The following is a 23,229-nucleotide window of genomic DNA, read 5'->3' on the forward strand; positions in this document are numbered from 1 at the left end:
GGACCAATTTTCTTTAACTGTTATCACAATATATCAATGTCTTTAGACAATGAAAAACATCTAAAGCCATTAAAATATTTACAAAAATAAAAGAAAATATAGTCGATGACTCGTTTAATCCATTTCATGTGATCTACAGAGTCTATTACAAAATTACTAAAATTCCTTATGGATTTAAAGCAAATAGACAAATCAATAAAGATGAAACTGTAGTTACAAGCTAATTTAAATAGAAGTTTAGTACAAGTCCCTAAGAGATTAAGACATAATCAGTTAACAATACCAGAAGAATGGGTTTTTGAAGAACCCTCTTCTATAAAACAAGAACATACATAAATTAGAGATATAATAGAAGAACCAGATAGATTTAGACTTAGAATGAATAGGTCTAGATCAATCCATATAGGTCAACCATCCACAAATAGAGAACCTTCAAGACATTCTATTAGTGGATCGACAGTAGACATAAATCTAACCAAAATAGATAATATAACAAGACCAGGAATTTCTATTCCTGTTTATGAACAAAACTCAGAAATAAATTATAGTCCCACACCATCTCAAGTTTTAAATACAATAGAAAAAAATGAACCTTTTACTATAGATAAACAATGAATTAAAGAAGATATAAATAGAGAACATACTATAGATAGAAAAGATTGGTTAATGAAAACATTTAATCAACAACAAAGAATTAAAATTAGAGAAAAATTTTATAGCTACCTAAAAGAAATACAAATAAATACTTATTTTTTCCCTTGGATGGAAAAATATTGTATTAAAAACAATATAGATTATCCATTTAATAAAGAAATAAATCCTTTACAAAGAACTAAAAATATTTGTGTTAGGCTAGTGATTTATTATTGAGTAATCTATAATATTTTATACTTGTTCAATGTTAATTGAAGAATTATTTGGTATTGGAATAGATTTAGATGGAGTTTGAAATTATTTTTAAAAAAAAAGTGAACAGTACCGTATAAACAGTGTCAGATAAACAGTAAAACCGCCTATGAACAGTGCAAAACCGCGTACAAACCGCATATGAACAGTAAAGATCACGTATGTACAGTGATCGCTGACATCATCCTGATGTCACATATGCGTACAGTGTGTGTACAGTATTTTCGGCGTAAATAGTGTCCTAAACAGTGTTTCCGCGCGTGAACAATAAGGCGGTGAACAGTAAATTCTAGCAGTGAACAGTAAATTTTGAAAATTTTCTATAAAAAGGGAGTTTCACACGAAATTTTCATTCCTTTACTCATATTCAAGGTTCTCAAAGGTTCTAAGGCCATATACCACCATTTTCTCTCATATTAAACCCTCCTAAACTTAGATTTCTCGCCAGATCTGAGATTCTACATCTATTTTGAGGGATTTGAAGTAAGTTTCTTTAAGTTTGAAGCTAGATTTACTGTTCGTTTCTCTTCTTCTTCTCTTTCTCATAGAAGTTCATGGTGTTCTTAGGAGAAACTTCATTCTAAAACCAAATCTTCGGTGAAACTTGCTATAAATCAAGTAATATTCGGTAGATCTAGTGTGAATCATCGTTCTGAGGTAAAGGGAGCTTACTTTAACCTATGAACTATGTTTTGAACGGTTTAATATGCTATTTCAAGATGTTTTGATATGATTTTGTTAGATTTATTGAATAAAAGCTATTTTCTAAGCTGTAACTGCTGTTAATTGATTTAAAATGTTGAGATTTTGGCTGATTTATCTTAAACTTGTTTTAGCTAAGCTGTTAAAATAATTTTAGCGGTGTGCATTATGCTAAGATATATGTTTTGCATCATTATAGAGCCGAGTTACATGTTTAGGTGGGTAGACGTGTAACGGTAAGTTCATGTTGAGCTGCTGTGCTGTGTTGTCTGGATCCAGATACTGGAATGGGTCGCTCCCGGAGCGGCTCGGTTCGGTTCCTTCTGGATTACTTAGGCTTTGAAACTAGTTGGAAACCGTTTTCATGTTGTGCATTAAATGGGCTGGAAATGCATGGGACTATTGCTGTGAAAAATATTTTGCTCTATATATATGATTTTATTTTATTTTTGTAAGCTCATCCTTGCATTTCTTTCTATGTCGTTGTGTGCGTGTGTACTGCGATAATCGTATGGTGGTACGTGAACAGATATAGCAGGTGTTGCATCTACTTCACAGGCTGAGGGGCCAGTGAAGAAATGTTAGAAGGTGGAGTCAAGTAATATTGCATCAAAGTCCTTTTTTTTCCCTTATATTTTGAGACTTCATGTAGAGGGAGCTACGTAGTACAATTTTGTGTATTTTGAATATTATGAACTAAATGTAATATTATGTTTTCTGTTGGATATTTGTTGTAAGAAACTTTGTTTTATTTTGAATGAGTAGTGAATTTCATACTTATATTCTCTATTATTTATTTATCTTAAATAAGTATGTAATATAGAAACAATGTTCTCGGTTTCTTATAAAAAAGGGTCGTGACAATTTGAAAAACTACCACAGGAAAAATAATAGAAGTTGAATATCCACCTCTAGAACAAATAAAAATACAAGTAGAAAAAGAAGAGGTAGAAGCTAGTCCTTACAAAAAGACCAATGAAAATACTGAGCCAATAAATAAAAAAGATATAAATAAAATACATCAGCAATTAAATTATTCTAATACTATAATAAATATAATGACTAATCAATTAACCAGAATAGAAAACAATAAAGAAGATAAACCTAGTAGTAGTAATAATATAAAAAACCAATATTATTTAGATAAACCAATATATCCTATTACTACATTATTAGCCCAAGCCATGAAAGAATTAGGTAAAAAATCTAGTATCGAATTAGATTTAGAAGAGATAAAAACTAAATTAGCAAAACTCAGTATAGAAAAACCAACAATAAATACATTAGAAATTAATAAAATATATGATCATCCAAAAATTAAACATTATTACAATAGACCTACTCTACCAGATGTTTCCTTAGAAAATAGACCACATTTTGTACAAAACTCTTATGAAGGAACTGACATCGTTGAATGGAATATCGATGGTGTCTCTGAACAACAAATGGTTATTGCGGCTACTGCTTACAAAATGAAAAATGCCTCTGATAGAGTAACAGCTGAAGCTATTGTACAAGGCTTCACTGGACAACTTAGAGAATGGTGGGATCACTATGTGAGTCCTGCAGATAGAGAATATATACTATGTCATGTTAAACAAGAAACTAATGAACAAGACGCAGTAGTAACTCTTATATATACAATACTTTTACATTTTACAGGAGATCCTATAATATTTAGGGAAAGAGTAAGAGAACAATTACATGCACTTAGTTGTCCAACCATGTCTGATTACCAATGGTATAAAGACATGTTCTTTTCAAAAGTAATGATTATAGAAGATGCAAATGAACCATATTGGAAAGAGAAGTTTATCTGTTCTCTTCCTCCTTTATTTTCAAGAAAAGTTTTAGAAAATATTAACAATAGGTTAGGAGAAAATATAGATTATAGAACATTAACTTTAGGACAAATACATAATTTCATCATAGATACAGGATTAAAAGTATGCAATGATATGAAATTACAAAATCAAATCAAGAAACAAAAAATAATAGGAAAAGTAGAACTAGGAAGTTTTTGTGCACAATATGGAATAGGACCATTAAGAGCTCCTAGTAGAATTATTAGAAAAACACATAAAAAGATACAAAACAAACCCACTCCTAGTAATTTTCAAAAGAAGTCATATAGAAAAAATAATTATAAAAAACCATATAAGAAGGATATGAAAACGCAACAAGATAATAATAATCAGTTTAAGGGAAATTGTTGGAAGTGCGGGAAGTTTGGACACCGTGCTGACAAATGTAGAGTTGAAAAGAAAATAAACTCCCTTGAAAGTGAAGAATTAAAACAAGTACTTTATTCAGTATTGATAAATTCTGAACCAGAACCAAAATTTTCAGATAAAGATTCTGAAAATGAAAATACACAAGAAAATAAAATTTATCAACTAGACAATACTTCAGAAGAATCCAAAGAAGAACAAGATTTTTGTTTAGGACTAGGATTATGTGATTGTGATGATTGCAAAACTCCACAACTTAATGTTATAACTACAGACCAAACTCAGTCATTAATAACCATAATAGAAGGTTTAGAGGAAGGACATTTAAAAACAGAATTTATCAAAAAACTTAATGAATTTATTACCAGAGAAGAACAAAGAGAATTAACAATAAAACCTATAGAAATGACAGAAATACTTAACAGGTTTAGAACCCCAAGTCAACAGACAACAATAAAAGATCTACAAAAAAGAAATAGTAAACCTAAAGACAGAAATAAAAGAGTTAAAAGAATATCAAAAAGATTTAGAAATTAGGTTATTATCTTTAGAAGGAAAAGAAATTTTAAAATTACAAGAAAATCAACCAAGTATATCAGGAGAAAAAGAGCAGCCAGACATATTTAATTTAGAAATATTAACATTAATTACTTCACATAAATGGTGGTGTGAAATTACATTAATAGTAGAATAAGAAAAATTTAATTTAATAGTATTAATAGATTTTGGTGCAGATGTAAATTGTATACAAGAAGGAATAATTCTTACAAAATATTATGAAAAAATCACAGAATAACTATCAGCTACAGGAGGAAAGAAACTTAATATAAATTATAAACTATCAAAAGGAAAAAGTTGTAAAAACAAAATATGTTTTACTACGTCATTTATATTAGTAAAAAATATAGGTAATAAAATAATTTTAGGAACTCCATTCTTAACATTATTATATCCTTGTAAAATTATCAATACATGAATCATTAGTAGAGTAATACCAGATAGAGAAATAAAATTTGAATTTCTACAACCACCAAAAATTAGAGAATTAAATTTAGTACAAGAAACATCAATATCTAAAATAAATTTAATAGAAAGAAAAACAGGACAAATTAATTTTATAAATAGAGAAATAAAATATAAAAGAATTGAAGAACAGTTAGAAAGTATAAAAATTAAAAAAATCATACAAGATTTTGAAAAAAGAATCATGAAAGAAATTTGTAATTTAAACCATATAGCTTTCTATTATAGGAAAAAATATGAAATAGAATTACTATATGAAGAAGGATTCGATGAAACAAAAATTCCCACAAAAGCAAGACCAATCCAAATGAATAAAGAACAATTATAATTTTGTAAGCATGAACTACAAGAATATTTAGAAAAAGGATTAATAAGACCCTCAAAATCTTCATGGAGTTGTACTGAATTTTATGTTAACAAAGCTTCAAAACAAGAAAGAGGCGCTCCTAGATTACTAATAAATTATAAGCCTCTTAATAGAGTATTAAAATGGATAAGATATCCAATACCAAATAAGCAAGATCTTATTAAAAGACTGGTTAATGCTAATATTTTTTCAAAATTTGATATGAAATCAGGATATTATCAAATATCAGTAAAAGAACAAGATAGGTACAAGACAACTTTTGTAGTACTCTTTGGGCATTTTGAATGGAATGTAATGCCTCAAGGACTAAAAAATGCTCCTAGTGAGTTTCAAGAAATTATGAATAATATTTTTTATCTTTATATGAATTTTTCCATAGTTTATTTAGATGATGATTAATTTTTTCAAAAGGAATTAACCAACATATACAACATTTAAACAAATTTATAGAATTAATTAAGCAAAATGGATTATGTGTATCAACCAAGAAAATAAAAAATTTTCAAGATAAAATTAGATTTTTAGGTTTTAATATTTATCAAGGTACGATAATCTATAGAATTTGCAGATAAATTCTAAGACCAATTAAAAGATAAAACTCAATTATAAAGATTCTTAGGATGTTTAAATTATGTAGCTGACTTTTTACCAAATATTAGGACGATATGTGCTCTGTTATACAAACGTCTTAGAAAAAATCCCCAACCTTGGAATGAAGAAATGAGTAGAGTAGTTCAACAAGTAAAAGTCTTAGTCAAGAATCTCCCTTGTTTAGGGATATCGGATCCTTCAACCTATCTGATATTAGAAATCAACACTTCATATTTAGGATATGGGGGAATTTTAAAACAAAGATTACCAGAATCCACAGTAGAGAAAATTATAAGATATTACTCTGGAATATGGCATCCTGCACAACAAAAATATTCTACTGTTAAAAAATAAATTTTGAACATTGTTTTATGCATACAAAAATTTCAAGATGATCTATTCAACAAAAGGTTTTTAGTAAGGACTGACTACAAAGCAGCTCCTTCTGTTTTACAAAAGGATGTTCAAAATTTAGTTTTAAAACATATTTTTGCCAGATGACAAGCATTATTATCTAACTTTGATTTTGAAATACAACATATTAATGGGGAAAAGAATTTTTTACCAGATTATTTAACAAGAAAATTTTTACAGGAAAAATGTCAAAAATGACTAGTGCCGACTATGCCCTACCAAGAAAGAGTGAACCAGAAATTCTAAAAACTCCTACTAGAGATAAAGGTAAAAAACCCATGACTTGTTTACATGTTTTACAAACCCAGACTAAAATCCAACAACCAGAAACACTAAACCAATATACAATTTTGGCTAAACCATGCCAAAGCTCCCAGACAACTACTCAAACCACACAAACCAGAAAATTACTATCATGGGCAGAATCTGTTTACAAAAAGCCCACAATAACTGACAAAACTCCAAAATACTATGAAAAACCATATGGCCTTCCAATAATAGAAATAGAAGCGGAATGGTTTAAGTTAAATCGTTCTGAAATAGCAAAAAGGGTTTTCCCCCCTAATTGCCATGTAGTTCCATCTTCATCAGAACAAAAAAGAGAATTCTATGAATTAATTCTGATTGATTCAAAGTCAATAGAATTAACTCATAAGAAAAATAAACAAAAAGAAATTATTTTTTCAAAATTTAAAATTTGTCAAATACTCACTCCTAAAGAGTGGGGACAACATTTATATCATTATCGTAGATTTATGATAAATTATCAGCCTCCACAATATAATTATTTTGATTACATAAAAGCTTGGGAGAAATTCTTATTTCTTCGACCAGACACCCATTCCTGATTCATTTGGTTCCGGAAAGGGATTTTCTTACATTTTCTAAAATGGTTTTCAGCTTGGTTCAACAATTTTGGGCCAGTAACACAAATATTATCAGAAAGAGCTCAAATATCTCTAGCTCACTTCAAAGAAAAACCACTTTTCCAGAACCGTATAAATTCATTTCTTTCATAGCTTTACAAGGGATATCATAGATCATGATGTGACAATATGATTCTGCCAATCTAGATTATGATTCATCTATACAATTATTAATCAGGACCATAAAAGTTAAGTGGTGGGTTAATTATGATCTAGATTTACTCACTACAGGAAAAATTACCCAGTGGATACAAAATAATGTCCAACATCCTCCTTTGAGTGAGAATTTGATAAAGGATAAACAGAAGCAAGCCTTTTTACAACAAAAAGCCAGATTTCTAGCTAGCCTGAGTACATCTGGAAGTGAAGAAGAATTCAAGAAAATTATTGAGACCATATCTCCAGAGGTTACCAGCATATCCTCTGACAAAGACAATAGGAGAAGTCTTAGTCCAGCAGGAGATGACGACTATGGCTATTTTGACAATGAAGACGACTGCTATGGAATCTCTGTAACAAGATCTGATTAAAAGCAAGAAGTAAAAGACAATAGACTTGACAAAAGCAAAAGGAGATTTGACAAAAGTAAAAAAAGATTTGACAAAAGAAGAAATTATTGCCAAAAGAAATCTAAGAATAAGAATTTTCTATCCTATAAATTGTAAACTCTGCTTCATTTGAAGAGACGAGCAAAAAATATCAGCCCTAATAGTTCTAGGAAAAACCTCTCACTGTAAAGTTTCAATTTCTTTCTTTGAAGAATTTACAAGAAGTTTGACAACAATATTATAAGTTTTATCAAGTTTTTAATATATTCATATTTTCATCAAGTTTTCATTATTCATCATGTTGTTTTATCATGTGAAATCAGAACAATATATAGATCCTCACCACTTTGGTATCAGAGCCTAAACGGGTTCTGATTTCAGAGAGGAGAGAGAAAGTAAAAGTTATTATGCCTTTCTACATATATAATTTTGGAGAAATAGAATTTTACCATCCTGTTGATATTACAAGATGAAACTACATGATGAATAATGAAAACTTGATGAATATATATATATATATATATATATATATATATATATATATATATATGAAGCATAATTTTTTATATATATTATAAACAAACTTTACTAAGGTAAACAATAACTATTGTAATATATCTAAAACTTAGTTCTTAATAGAATTAAATATTATATTTATAAATAAAATAAAATATTAAAAATAGACTATTATTGATATACTCATTTAATATAATATATTATTAAATTTAATAAATGCTTATTAAACGTATGGCCAATGATGTTAAGAATTATTTTAAAATTGTATTAGAACTGTGTCTATAAATGTTTATTTTAGAATTTTAATAATAATAATAAACATACATATGCTTAACAAATAAAAATAATAATAAAATGGCAAATTGACATGGGATGATTTTAAGTATAGATATTAATAGATATATGAAAAGTTTAAAGCTTAACGCTATATTTTATAAAGGTGATAAAATTGTGTGATTGATGAACTTATAAAAATATTTATTTGATTTTTTTGCATTTGTGTTAAAATATTTTATAAAATTTAAATAAATTACTTTTTAATCTAATTAATTGGAGTCTTAATACTTGTAAGATAACACCTATTAATTACTCTAATAACTTAATCAATTATCTCGATAATGCTTTTGAGTATTTGTTGAGAAGACCTAACTTAATTGATTAGGACTAGGAGATTGTGTTTAAAGACCTAAATAATTAGAGATCTTCTAGAGTTTGCAAGATCTAGCATTTATGTTAGACTATTAACGTTTTTAATGAGAAACTTTCTTTTTTTTTTGTTTCTATTTGAATTCAAATAATTTTTAATAAATTTTAAAGCGACTTTTTGGAGTTTGTCAATAAATGAAAAACACATAGAAAAGGTCATATAACAATATCTTATAAAAAAAATTTAATTTATATTTCTCTTGAATTGTTATTTATACCTTTTTCTTATTTTATTTTGTATTATTGACTTTTGTGAGAAGCTTCTTCAATTTTATTTTATTTTTTGTTAATTTGTGAGAAGATGAAAAATTCTTAGTGTAAAAGAATTAAAAAACTATTAAAAAAAGTTTTAAATTTAAGTTTTCTATCTCAAAAGTTATAATTAGATATTATACAATGATTATAATGAAAAATCTTAAGTAAAGCTTAAGAGTTGGATGTAAGATATGAGTATATGGTAGTTAAAGTAGGATAAATCGAGTTTGCACTTTTTTATCCTACTATGTTTATTTTTGTTGTGTTTGGTTAGTTCTAAAAAACTTTAATTATTTTCTCATGGTTATCCATTTATTCAATTTTAAGATTTTTTTTAAAAATGTAACATCATTATTTGGCAAAAACTTAATTGTGAAACATTTTCAAAAACTTAAAAACTTAATTCACTTTTTTTAAAAAAAATTTATAACAATTAAGTCTTATTCCATTTTGTGAAGTTAACTATGCGAATCACACAATGCTATTAAAATTGATAAAAACTTAATTTTTAAGATATTATTTATTATAATATCTCTTAATAATATCTTTTAAAGTTATCATGGACCCTTATCTATCTTTTTTATCAAACTAAAAATCCTTTTTTATATATTTTCTTCAATAGATGTTATTATAATATTTATAAAAATAATCATTTATTTATTTTAACATTCTCATTTTTATAGTTTTTACTTTTTTTTTGTATTGTTCATTTAAAGTCCAATATTCAATATTATAAAGGATAGTTAGTTGCATAACAGTACAATAAAACTTTTATTTCTGTTTGATAGGTATTTACTATCATAAATAAATTTTAATATTTTTTTAATTTAACCACATAACTTATATTCTATGAACAACATTTTAATTAATTTCTTCATCATTTTATAAATTAATTCCTGTCCTGTAAGGGATATACTTGTCTTCTGTGATCTTTATCCTTATCCTTTGTTATGACGTCTTTGTTGAATATTTTAAATTCTTCTTGAATGTAATGGGGGATGGTACCTGCAAAGACACTCCAATGGTAAAGTTAGTGTTCGGTATAGAGTAATAAATATTATTAAATATTTTAAAGTCAATCCTTTACCTGTCTTTTTTTACTTTCTTTTTATAGACGTAATATTGGGCTAGTGAGCTTGATGAGTCAACCCTAGGTTAACCTTCTGATTACTTAGGTAATTAACCTCTTCTTTATTAGTTTTTTACCCTAATTGACTCATTAATTTATTTTGATATGATTGAAGGGGTGAAAGTACCTCTCGTCCAGGAGTGTGACTGAAGGAGTATTGGTACCCTTTGTCCTGAAATGAGATTGAAGGAGTTTGGTACCCTTCGTTCAGGGGTGAAGGAGTGAGGCCGAGGGGATATTCAATATCCTTTTTCTGTAGAAATGACCAAATAGTATCTTTATCTAGTGCAATTCCAAATACTTAAAGTTGGAAACATGTGGTATTACATCATCCTAATTTTAACTTACAATGTATAATTATCATATTATTTGTTGTTAAAATTATAATAATTATTTTTTAATCCTACTCAATTAAAAATCAATAAATTCCCAACTTTGTTTACAAAACTCAACTTTAGATTTAACTTTTTCTTTTGATTCTTCGATCGTAACTATGTCATACGCAAAAAAAACATATATTTAGAGATATTTTTTATATGTTACTAGTAAGCACATCTAAGACAAAGTTAAGCAAATAAAAACTTAAAGCAAACCTAGTGTAAACTAATGAAAAATTCTAAGAATTCTCATATTTGTAGTAATCTCATCATACATGGTCTTACATAAATAACATATATGCCACACAAATCATTTTATTTTTTAAAGTCTTCCAAAGCACCTTTATTTATTTATTTATAGATAATCATATTTTTTTCAAATAAAAATTAAAATTATATGTACATTTTTTATATCAATACTTTTTTATTAGTTTTAATATATATATATATATATATTATTGGAAACTTTTTTACTAAAATAAAATTAATTTTCTATGATTTTAGTTTCTTCTTTTAGTTCATGTTTAATCATTTTTATTATTATTTTATACTGTTTCATAAATTTTATTCTTTTATAATTTAAACAATGTTGAATGTTGGTACTCGTCCAACAAATTTTTAATCTCGTGGATGAACTTAAAAAACTAACATACAAAAGTATACAAAGTTTAAAGAAAAATCTTTGTTATTTCTATTATTATTTAGAAAAAATTAGTTTATGGAACATATTTTAAAATAACAAAATTCAAAACATTTTACTGTAATGCATGCATACACAAGTATAATTGAGACGTGTTAATAACACGTGATCCAACATTGTACTTGCATATTTATTTAATTTGAGTAATACATATTTAATTAATTTCAAATTTTTTTAAATATATACTTTTTAAAATTAATAATCTTACCATCCATCCTTTAGTTGTTCTTAATTTACACAAAATTACTTTTTTTAAAAAAATACATATGATGTAGAAAAAAAGAAGGAAGTTTCAAATGAATTTTACATATTCAAAAATATTTTTTATTTTTTAAAAAGATTTATAATTATAAACACTATCCTGTTTTTCGAAACAAAAATGTGAAACTTAACTTCCTATCCCCAAATAAAGTATAAAGATGAAGAATCCCTAGGAAAGTCACCTAATGACTTCAACAAGTGACACATAATTTTATGTTTTAATACACATTCATGATGGTAATAACATGATCCTCTCTCACATAATTGGGGTACATTAGACATGCTTGTTGCACCTTATACTCATACAAAGTATTAGTAATGCCAGATATTGTAGCATATATTTTCTCATTATTTCATCTTTCTTAAGAAAATATCCTGTGGCTATTCAGAGCTGAGCAGAGTTATTGGCAATTGCCCCAGCATCATTGAGAAGTGGAACAAGTTGGCCTGCGCTGTGTTTCCCCAAAACAGCTGTAAGATACACACCATATAAAATGTTATATACAAATAAAGAAAAAACAAAACAATAACACGACTAGTTTGGTCTTCCCCTTATGAAAAAGATCAAAGAATAATGCTATTTTAGCCTTACTGTCACAGCCACCAATGTGCTTTCCTCCAATAAATACGTTAGGCACAGTCCTAAGCCCTGTCCACTGAGCTAAAGCTGATTGAATATCACCTCCATCACCTTCAATAATAAGGTAAAGAAAATTTAATAGGAAAAGGAAACTAACTAAACAAGGCATCATACAATTAATAGCTAAATAGTTTCTTAAAAATAATGTGCCACAACCCTTCTGGTAGAGGATAATAGACCCCAGTTGTGCATATAATGAGGGATAGTCAGACTTCGCATTTTGCATATTCCACGTTCATGCATGCGTATAATTATGATTTTAATCGTTAATTTTCCCATCAATAATTCTAACTCTTTACCTTTATCTTTAAAGAAAACCTCTTTACTTTACAAAAGTCAAATGACATAAAAAAGTGATATAAATATATTTTTAACACTTTCTTTTTAATATTTTTTTAGTTATTATTTAAATTTATTAAAAATTATAAAATATGGATAAAATTTATTAAATTAAAAGTAAACTCATACAATTTATGTAATTCTTAGTAAATTATACTAATTAATAATAAAAAATGTATTTAAAAATTATTAAAAAATTTGGTATGACCTCTCTCATCCCACAGGGAGAGTAGCAAAACACTGAGAATGATACTCAACAATAATCAAAGAGCAAAGTAACTCTCAACTCAAGACAATTTTATAACATTAAATTTGCTATAGTGCATAAAACATCATAGGTGCTAAGAACCAATCAAGTCACAGTTACGTCAATCTAAAACTAACTATCTGGAAAACTTGCTGGGTCAGAAAGTGCAATAACACCCGACAAGACCAAAACGAGGGCAACAGAAGCAAGTCCTTCACATCACATCAACTTGGAAGTAAAACACCATTGACATAATGTACCAAGTCCAACCAAACATGAATTCAATTGAGAGAGTATCTCAGAGTATTCATAGCACCCTTACTTTCAGTGTCCAATTCAATGACTTTGTAGGCTGCTCCTAGCTGTTTCAGGAGATCTTTGACCCGATTGCAGTAACCACAGTAAGTCTTACTGCCATCACCCAAATTATTACATCATGGAATTATTTAGATGAAAAAATAAAAATAAAACTCAGTTTTTTTTCCCTTTAAAAAGTAAAAATTACTGAAATAAATTTTACCTCTTCTAATAATGTCTTCTTCGTACACAGCAACTAAAAATTGAACCTTGATTAATATGTCCGATTTTATTAGTAAAGGACACATTTAATTGAGCTCATCACGAGTGTTTATTTATCCAATAAAGACTTATCGGATGAAATTTATGTGGTAAATACTTAACAACTATTTTTTATTTTTTGTGTGAACTTATAAATGTTCCGATGATAAATTACCTAACAGCTTTGGGTGGAAAGAAATGGACGGAACCAGAGAGATTTTTATAACATATTTTTTTATATTTGATTCAAAATTTTAAAAGGGAACAAAATGCGTTATCTTTCTTCTATACTTAATTTTAACTCCTCTTCCAACCGGATAATTTAAAAGGGGAAAATTATAAATTAATAATACAAAACTATCCTTAAATTCATAATTTTATTTAATCGTCCTAAATAAACCACCAAACAGCATGTTTTGAAAAGAACAATAATAACAAACATCAGCACTTAGACACAACTTAGTGATGAACCTAAAAAATTAAATCCGAAAATGCACAGAAATACCACTATTACCACCCAATTTGTTTTTGGAAACCAACCTAATTCAAAATTAGAATTTTATCAATGAAACATTTTACATGCAAAAGGCAGATTAGATTGAAAAGAAAAATACCTGAAGACAATGGCAGGGGCGGAGGATGCTATCTCCTTAGCCTTATTCAACGCTGTTTCCATCTCTTCTTTGCTCATCGGCTTCTGCGAACTAAACAAAGCACCCATTTGCCTACCTGCGTGCGTATATATATAATTATACAATAATTGCAGAGAAAGCTTTATGCTTTGGGAATGGACAAGTGTTGGAAGAAAAGAGAACTGAGGCAAAAACAGAGCACAGGTGTTGAAATTCGCAGATGCTTGCTGGCACAGGGTTTGATCCAGAGCAAAATAACAAAAACTTGAAAGCAGTAAATGAAGGTTAATTGTTTAATTGGAAAACCAGAGGAATCGTGGGGTTAGGGTTCGGTTTAAGTTGGCTTGTGCGGTGAATTCGTGATCGGGATAAGTATCGTGTTTGTCGTCGGTTGAATAGAGAAAACGACAGCGTCGTCTACCCTGATGAAATGGTATGCTTTGCAAATTGACGTTGGTACTTGGTAAGATGATGATTCGCGTCTGCGTGACTCGTTGTTTTATGCTTAAAGTTAATCTAGCTCGAATTTAAGCATTAAAAAATTATTTTTTTTATCAAAAAATAAAATAAAGTAGTTATAATATTAAAAATAGAAAATATAATAAATATTTTATTATTTATTTAAATTAATTTTAAGATTTAAAGTTAAATTATTTTAAATTAAATTTTCATACTAAAATATGTACTTTAATGCAAATTTATAGTTAAAATTAGTTTCAATAAGTATTTTAATTATAGAAAATGTAAACAAGTTTTCTTAAAATACTAATTAAAAATTATGTTTTAGTAAAAACATAAAACAATATATATATATATGATTTGAGTGTATTTCAATGGGATTTTCAATAAAAAATTATTATTTATTAATTTCTTAACTAATATCTTAAGATATTGATTAACAAAAAAATTTTAAATTTATTTATAATTAATTTTATTTGAATTTAAATAAAATATCTTATTTAATTCTTCTTTTAAGATCTATTTAAAAAAATTTATAAACTACTTATAACAAAAAATATGACTTTTCTAGACTCTTTTTACCTTCTTTTAATAAATTTTATTAACTAATTTATAATATAAGTTATTGTTTAAAAAAAATATTGGATAAACACTTAAATAAGTTACATATTTAAACATATTTTTAATAATGGTCACTAATGTCATTGTGTGTTTGGATGTGTATAATTAAAGAAATGTATGAATATTTTACAGTGGGATCACTAATTTTGTTGTTTCTCTTGAAAGTTTGTAAGTGGAATAGTAAATAATCATTTATAGAAAATTATTAGCAACAAATATTTCTAACACATATTTTATTTTTGTTTAAAATTTATTAAAATTATAAAAAAAATGTAAGTTATTTAATAAAAACTTACATAAGTTTTGTAATTTTTAATAAATTTTAATCAATAATAAAGAGTGTGTTGTAAAATATGTTGTTAGTATTCATCTTATTGATATTATAACATCTTAATTTTCAGTACCCTGATTTGCTGAATTTTGATAAAAATTTTGTCAAAATTTTAAAAAAATTAAATTATTAGGAATTAGTTAAAGTAATTTTAGAGTTTTATATTCACTAGATAATTTGTGATTTTCTAAAATTTTTAAGAAATACTCAAAATTGGCCTATTTTGCTGGCATCTTAGCAAAATAAAAAAAGAAATTTACATTTGCAAAAGTGTAATTTTTAAGTTAAAAATGATAAAGTAATTAAATTTTGACTTTTAAAAGTGATTAAGAAAGAGAAGATGCATGAAAAATAATCTTCTTCTCCAACAAGCTTCCCGTAAGTTCTTTCCTCTATTTTTCTTTCAAATACTCTCACTTTTAAGCTTGATTTTGAGGGTCAAACTTTGATTTTCTTGAGAAGTTTCAAGAGGTAAATTTGTTACCCTTATCCTCCTCTACACTTATATGGTTTTATTTTTCAAAATGGTGCTTATTTAATTTTCTCTTCTTACTTGGATGAACTTGAATAAGAATGGGAAGGGTGTTATCTTACTTTTATTGTTGAGGTTTTACACCTAGGATACTAGAATCATGCTTGAAATGGAGGATAAGAAGTGGTTGAGCTAAAAACCTAAATTCACAGGTCACTGTTCACTAAATTTTGAGACTTGTATGGACTAAATTGGGAGTTTATGTCTTCATGAAAGTTGCAATCCTTTTAATACTTGAAATTTAGCCATTGGTTTCACCTCAAACGGATATTTATAGCTCAAGTTATGTTCATTTTACTAACAGGTGTTCTAGCTATCACCTTAGGAGGTTTTCCTGTTTCAATAACCATACATTTTGATTTACTGAGACTGATAAGTGTAAAATTAGGACTTTAATCCTTCATAAAAGTTGTAGGAAATTGTATGTCTGAAGTTTATAAATTGGTTTCATGTCAATATCTTATGTGTAACATGAGATATAGTCAAATTACTAAGGTATGTTCAGAGTGTTAGTGTAATTAAGTATTGTCAGAAACAACCACTGTAAATTGAAAACTGACACTATTCTATAGGGTATTTGAACTTAATTCCTTCATAAAAGTTGTATATAAATGAATCCTTGAAATTTAGAAATTAGTCTCATGTTAAAATATTAAGTATATCTTGAGTTATGGCAAAAACACTGAACCTTATGCAATTTGCTCGAAAATTTCTCTATCATGATTTTGACCAACTTTATTGTACAATTTATCTCGAATTAGACTTTGACCTCTCCATCAATATTGTAGATAATTACATTATTGAAATTCAGACTTTGACCTCATGCCAAAATAGTCTATAGAACTCTAGAAAATTTCAAAATACTGAACCTTGTTCATGTTCGCCATTAGGATTATTCCTACTCTAAGTGTGTATCAACTAGGATGATTTTTTTAAAGTTAAGTGTAAGGTGAATGTGAGCTTAACATATTACCAAAAATGGGTTAGCAAAACAAAACGAGTTTAAATTCCCACGAGATAAAATCAGAGAACTATAAGGTTCTAAGTAACATTTCATTACGTGTATAGATTTCGTCGAAAATCAACTTCAAGCGTTGGAGAGAACAAATGTGGATGTAACAGGTAAGGGATGGGTTATGTAGTAAAGATTATATCATAAACTTGTTTAACCTTATTTGTTGAAATTGTCTAAATTTTGTTATGATTGATGATTGTGATTTCTTTATATGCTTAATTTTGATGATGGTTTGCTTATGTGTTTGGTGGTAGAAATATATGTTTGACACTTCATTAAGACATAAATTGTGTTATATGATATGAATTTTCTTTGAGTGAGCATTTATGTACATGGTGGTTTTTATAAATTGAAATGATTGAATGATGGATTGAGAACCCTTATAAACTGTATTAGGAAGTTTTCTGATTGTAACATGTATTTGGAAAATTTTGGGAAGTCCTTATTACAGAGGAAACTCTGTCAAAATTTTGAAAAAATATTAAGACTTAGAAATTTTTTTAATCATTCTCGAACAAATTTAGGAATTTGGGAATATGAGACTTTTCTAAGAAAAACTACTTAGGAACTCATACATTACTCATCCGAAAATGGTATTTTGTGTAAAATGGAGAATCAAAGACTATGGACTCTAGAAATACAATAGGGAGGCCCTGAGGGAGGACTTTGGGATAAAAAGGGTAGTGGTTGTAAGCCCTAAAAGACTCAGGCTCGCTACCTGTCATCAGGGATCCCACTGTACAAACTCTCCTGTACTTGACTGTGCTCTTACCGTATATCATGGTCAGTAAGTACTAGGTTCATATTTGAGCGTGGGTCTCAACAATCCCATGGGTGGATTTCCATACCTATTAGTGTCACTTTTGACTACCCTAGCACTGATTTAAGAAATGATTCGGGCCCTTATGCATGGACATTTTAGAAAAACAAACTAGGATCATGCACCATCATCATCATTCATTTGGAATGCAATTGATATGTGAATGTTTATGATGTTTGATTTTAACGTGATGTATGAATTGTGGCTTACCCTATTGTTTTTCTATTTTCTTTATTTTCTCTGTACCTGTGATACTTATTGGACCTGATCGATTACCATCTGTAGCAAAGGGAGATGGCCCAGATTCCACACGAAATGAATATGACGATCAGGCTCATTAGCCCAGAGTCACATCGATGACAGCACGATTGAGATAGATACACCCATACTTTTGTAGGCATACTTACTATATTTTTTAGGAGAGCGACACCAGAACCCAGAGGTGGTGTCCCTATTACCATAAGGACTAGACTAACGCTTGACTTAGATAATAATAATAATTTTCAGCCCATACCACCACCAATTCCCCCTCCAGCTAAGGAGGAGAAAATGGATATTGATATTCCAAAGGATTATGATCCTTTAAACACCGATGACCCTAGCAACTCAGATGAGGGAGATTCATCTCCTAAGTCTGAAGATATAGATTTGGAGTAGGACCGATACTACTTTTTTTTTTTTTGTATAGTGGCAAAGGTTAGTCGTAGGCATTCTTTTGTTGTACATAGGCCTTTATGGTACTAGATAGAAGCCACTCTTTTTGTTTAGTTGTGCTGCTCTTTAGGAAGTCATTCCTGATATTGCCCTTATTATTCTGAAAAACTGTGACTAATATTTTATCTGTATGTAATTATGTTGCTAGGTAAAATGATAATTGAGTTCTCTAGTATATTGTGTTGTGTAATACGGGGAACTTATTAACCATTTGTCCTTTGTATTACAGTAAAATGATATCTAAACACTTATGAAAGTTTACCTTAAGTACTTTATGCAACGACGAAATTCTGAAATGTGTTATTGAAAATTTGCTTGTTAAAGTTTATTTTTGAGATTAATGGTTTAATACATCGATATTATGTATGAGGAGAAGATTATTAGTATATAAAAAAAATCAAAAATTACTAATTCTCTAATTGAGAGTTTCTAAAGTAGAGTGTTACATATATCATTTAATTTCCTTTTATTTTAACAAGTCCCTTTATTTTAAGATGTCAAACCATGATCATGTATAAGTAATAATAAGTCATTTATTAAAGGTAAATCTAGTTTTATATTATATTTATTTTCTTCTTTTTTATGTTACACTTCATCTAAACTTGAGGAAAATAATTTTTTTTTATTTTTTTAATCTATTTTACTTTATTTTATTTCATCCAAACAATATTAATATTTTTCTTTTATTTTTAATCTACTTTTATCTTTTCTTATTTTATTTTCTCCCATTTTGTACTTTTTAATTCCTTAATCCAAAGAAAGTGTGTAGGTCATTTTTTAAAATAAGAAAAATAACTAATTTTTTTTAATGTAAATATTAGGCATGTTAAATGACTTTTTGACTTATCTTAACCTAAAAAGCTCTATAACTATCAAATTGGATTGGACTTGACAAACTGGCCAACCTAGTTCACCCAAAATGGGTTTATGATCATTTAATTAAATAATTACATAGAACAAGAAAATTTCTCTTCATGTATATTTGAACATGTAATATTTTAAGATATATTTTTTTTAATAATAAATACATTTGGATAAAAGAGATAAAGGAGTAGATAAATGAATAAAGAAAAAAAAATGAATGAGACTATTGTAAATGTGTAAAATATCTTTTTTATTTTTTAAAAAATAAAGGGTGAAAATGTAATAGAAATATTGGCAATTAAGATGGTTAAATGCTATTTTTGATAAATTTTGAAACGCTAGCTTTTAAGAGCTATAGTCTCTTTTCATTTTATATTTTACCAAACAATTCTATCAACTTATTGGCTAAGTTAATAAGTTATAAGCTCCTAAATAAGCTACAAACTATCTTTACCAAAATATGCAATTTTCAACTAACATCATATTTAGAAGATACAAGCTCACAACTTTTAACTTGTTTTACTAAAGCCTATATTTGCTAGAAGATTTGTCAATATTTTAGTGCTTAGGTGGATGGATTAAACCTATTCTTGTTAGAATTATTATTGCATTTTAATTAGAATTAAAATTAGTAGTCAAAATTACCGTAGAATGATCTTTGGACATGCAAAATCCAATTTTGTCTTCATTCGAGGAAGTTACGTGTATAAAAAAGTTGATGATAAAGTACAACATGTGCCATTTTGGTGAAGTGGAAGGAAAAGGAAATGACTCAAGATCTTTATTGAACAACCTCTCTTGTTTTGTGTCTATATATATATAGGCAGTAGCATGACTACTATAATTTAGAACATAAAATGGCAAAAATAAAATAAATGTAGAAATAAAGCAAATGCAGAAATAGAAATACAGAAAATGAAAATTTATAATATAGAATATCGGAGTAGCGGTAGAACTAGTTCATAGCTGGTGGAAGGAGAGATAAATGAAAACTAGAAGGATGGTAGTCTGAGCATAATGATCTAGAGGGAAGAGAGAGAAAATATATTATAGAAAAGTTTACAAGATTATCTTAGAAGCTCTCACTAAAGTCTCTCTAAGGTTTGCAAAAATGAAAGAGTTTCTCACAATCTGGTCAATAACTCCTTATATAGAGATTGAAAATATTGTTTCTATAGTTTACTAGAACTGTTTTTACAGTATAAGTAAACTTTTTAATCTTTATTTAAATTAATTCTAAAATAATTATCTTTCTTCTTGCCTGATAGGAGTTTTAAAGATGAAACTTCATAAAAAATTGCTTTTGAAGATTCTTCGACTTGTTGCTCTTTTTATATTACTTGAAGAACATCTTTCAAAATTTTGACAAGAGCTTATTTTGAGTTACTTCCTACTAAAAAAGCTGCTAGTTTGACTTTCTAGTCGAGGAACAAATAAGTATATGAATTTACAACTTTCAAGAATTGGGGGTATAATACAAACCAACTATTAACTTGGTCAGCTCTTGCCTAGAAAGTATCAAATTGATTCCACCATTTTACAAAGATATGTCTTTGTAGTTATAGGAGAATCTTTGAGTTCTCTTGTTTTATGCAAAATCCAAAAAGATTTTATTATTATCAATAAATTCAACGTTAACAATATCTTCAAAAGACTAAAAAACAATCCAACCAAACCAACAACTATCTAAGAAATTAAAAATATTAAAGAACAACAACAAAATTTCCAAATTATTCTTTCTCAAATTGAAGAAGAAGGAACTGAGAAAACATAAAAAAACAATTTAGAAAATATTGAAGTTGAAAATTACAATGAAGAAATATTCATGGATTAATTAACAAAATTAAAATCTAAAAATTCTACATCAATATTAAAATTATCATTAATGATTTTGTTTTTAAAACTATGACACTTTTTTATACAGGTGTAGATTCAAATTATATTTTAAAAAGATTAATTTCTACACAATATTTTGAAAATTCTTTAGAAAAACTAAATAATGCATATGGTTTTAAGCTAAAAATTAACTATAAGTTGTGCAAAGCCATAATAGAAAACCAAAGTTTTAAGGTAGAAACAATTTTCCTCATAGTTAAAAACCTAAAAAATAAAGTGATTCTGGAAACTCCATTCATTAAAGCTTGATTTCCTCTATAGATTTCCAAAATTAATTTGATCCAGAATAAAATTAATCAACATAATGTTTTAAAAGAAGTTTCTTTTGAAAATATCTAACATCAGTTAAAAAACTCTTAGGTTCAAAGAAAGATTCAATCAGTACTCAAGCATATTCAATCATCAATTTGTTATGATTTACCACATGCATTTTGGAATAGAAAGAAACATATAGTAAAACTCTCATATGTAAAATATTTTAGGGAAAAGTAAATTCTCACAAAAGTTAGACCAATACAAATGAATAAAGAACTACTCCAATATTGTCAAAAAGAAATTAAAGATCTCTTAGACCAAAAACTAATTAGGAAAAGAAAAAGTCGTTGCTCTTGTTTTGAGTTTTATGTTAATAAATAAGTAGAATTAGAGAGTTTTATGTTAATAAATAAGTAGAATTAGAAAGAGAAACACTTAAATTAGTACTATAAACCTCTTAACTAGACCTTCAATGGATTAGATATCCTATCCCACATAATAAGGATTTACTTAACATATTAAATTCTACAAAGATATTTTCTAAATTTGATATGAAATCAAGACATGGCAAATCCTAATTAATGAGTCAGACAAATATAAATTTGCTCTTACTAGTCCTTTTGTGCCATACGAATAGAATATAATGTCTTTTAGTTTAAAAAATGCTCTATCTGAATTTTAAAAAATAATTAATGATATTTTTAATTCTTACTTCAAATTTGTCATTATCTACATAAATGATGTTTTACTATTCTCCCAATCTATTGACTAACATTTTATACATGTAAATACTTTTACCAATATTGTTAGATAGAATAGTCTTGTAGTGTCTAAATAAAAAATAACTCTTTCTAAACAAAAATCTATTTCCTTAAACATATTATTCACCAAGGAATAATTATTTCTTTTATTAGATCTATTGAATTTGTTAGTAAATTTCCAAACCAAATTTTAGACCAAATCCAATTATAAAGATTTTTTGGGTATCTAAATTATATTGATGACTTTGTCCCACATCTTAACAATATTATTAAGCCTCTACATGACGTGCTTAAGAAAAATCCTCCATGTCAGATGTTCATATCAATGTAATCAAAGAGATTAAGCTTAAAGTCTAGACTATAAAATATCTTTATCTTCTTATTTTTCAAGCTTTCAAAATTGTCGAAACATATGCCTTTCATATTAGTTATGGTGGTATTTTAAAATAAAAAATTGATTCACATGAGCATGTTATTGCTTATACATCAAAACATTAGAATTCTACACAACATAATTATTAACTATCAAAGAAATTAGGGTGAATAAATTATGGTAGAAATGGTTTGTGAAACTAAGTATGTTATCATGAGGAGTACTTGTACTTTATTGAGAAAGGAAGGATGATATCATGAGGACGTATATAGATCATCATTAGCTCAATAGAATGACCATCATTAATAAGTAATCGTTGTTGAGAGCAAGCGATCTCTTAGGACAATCAAGAAATTTTCTTAACTAATGACATCACTAATTAATTTGGTTCACAAGGAAGTCGGATAATCAGGAAGTTTGGAAACTTGAACTTTATATTGGAATTTCAGCCTCAGAATCTATTTTGTAATCCTCAAAGGTTATTAACAATTTGCTAAGTACAAAATTTGAACTGCCACAAG

At 27.5% G+C, this 23,229-nt stretch overlaps 1 protein-coding gene across 1 annotated transcript; it reads right to left on the bottom strand.

Moving 5' to 3' along the window:
* Positions 1-11,852: 11,852 nt before the first annotated feature.
* On the bottom strand, positions 11,853-14,568 carry LOC113852563 (glutaredoxin). The gene is made up of 5 exons (XM_027482877.1): positions 14,251-14,568; positions 14,050-14,164; positions 13,200-13,288; positions 12,244-12,342; positions 11,853-12,122 (listed from the first exon to the last, which is right to left on the bottom strand). Exons 2-5 carry the CDS (start codon positions 14,154-14,156, stop codon positions 12,037-12,039), a joined length of 381 nt encoding a protein of 126 aa, XP_027338678.1. The 5' UTR covers positions 14,157-14,164; positions 14,251-14,568; the 3' UTR covers positions 11,853-12,036.
* Positions 14,569-23,229: the final 8,661 nt, after the last annotated feature.

This window comes from Abrus precatorius, unplaced genomic scaffold, assembly GCF_003935025.1.
Source record: "Abrus precatorius isolate BTA unplaced genomic scaffold, Abrus_2018 Scaffold10, whole genome shotgun sequence".
Lineage (NCBI taxonomy): Eukaryota > Viridiplantae > Streptophyta > Magnoliopsida > Fabales > Fabaceae > Abrus > Abrus precatorius.

What these genes read in the sequence shown, in the direction of transcription:
- LOC113852563 (XM_027482877.1), bottom strand. Translation starts at nt 14,156, where the DNA reads ATGGGTGCTTTGTTTAGTTCGCAGAAGCCGATGAGCAAAGAAGAGATG. An exon ending in GCCCCTGCCATTGTCTTCAG is followed by an intron (nt 13,289 to 14,049) that starts GTATTTTTCTTT and finishes GGGTGATGGCAG; the next exon opens with TAAGACTTACTGTGGTTACT. An exon ending in CATTGAATTGGACACTGAAA is followed by an intron (nt 12,343 to 13,199) that starts GTAAGGGTGCTA and finishes TTATTATTGAAG; the next exon opens with GTGATGGAGGTGATATTCAA.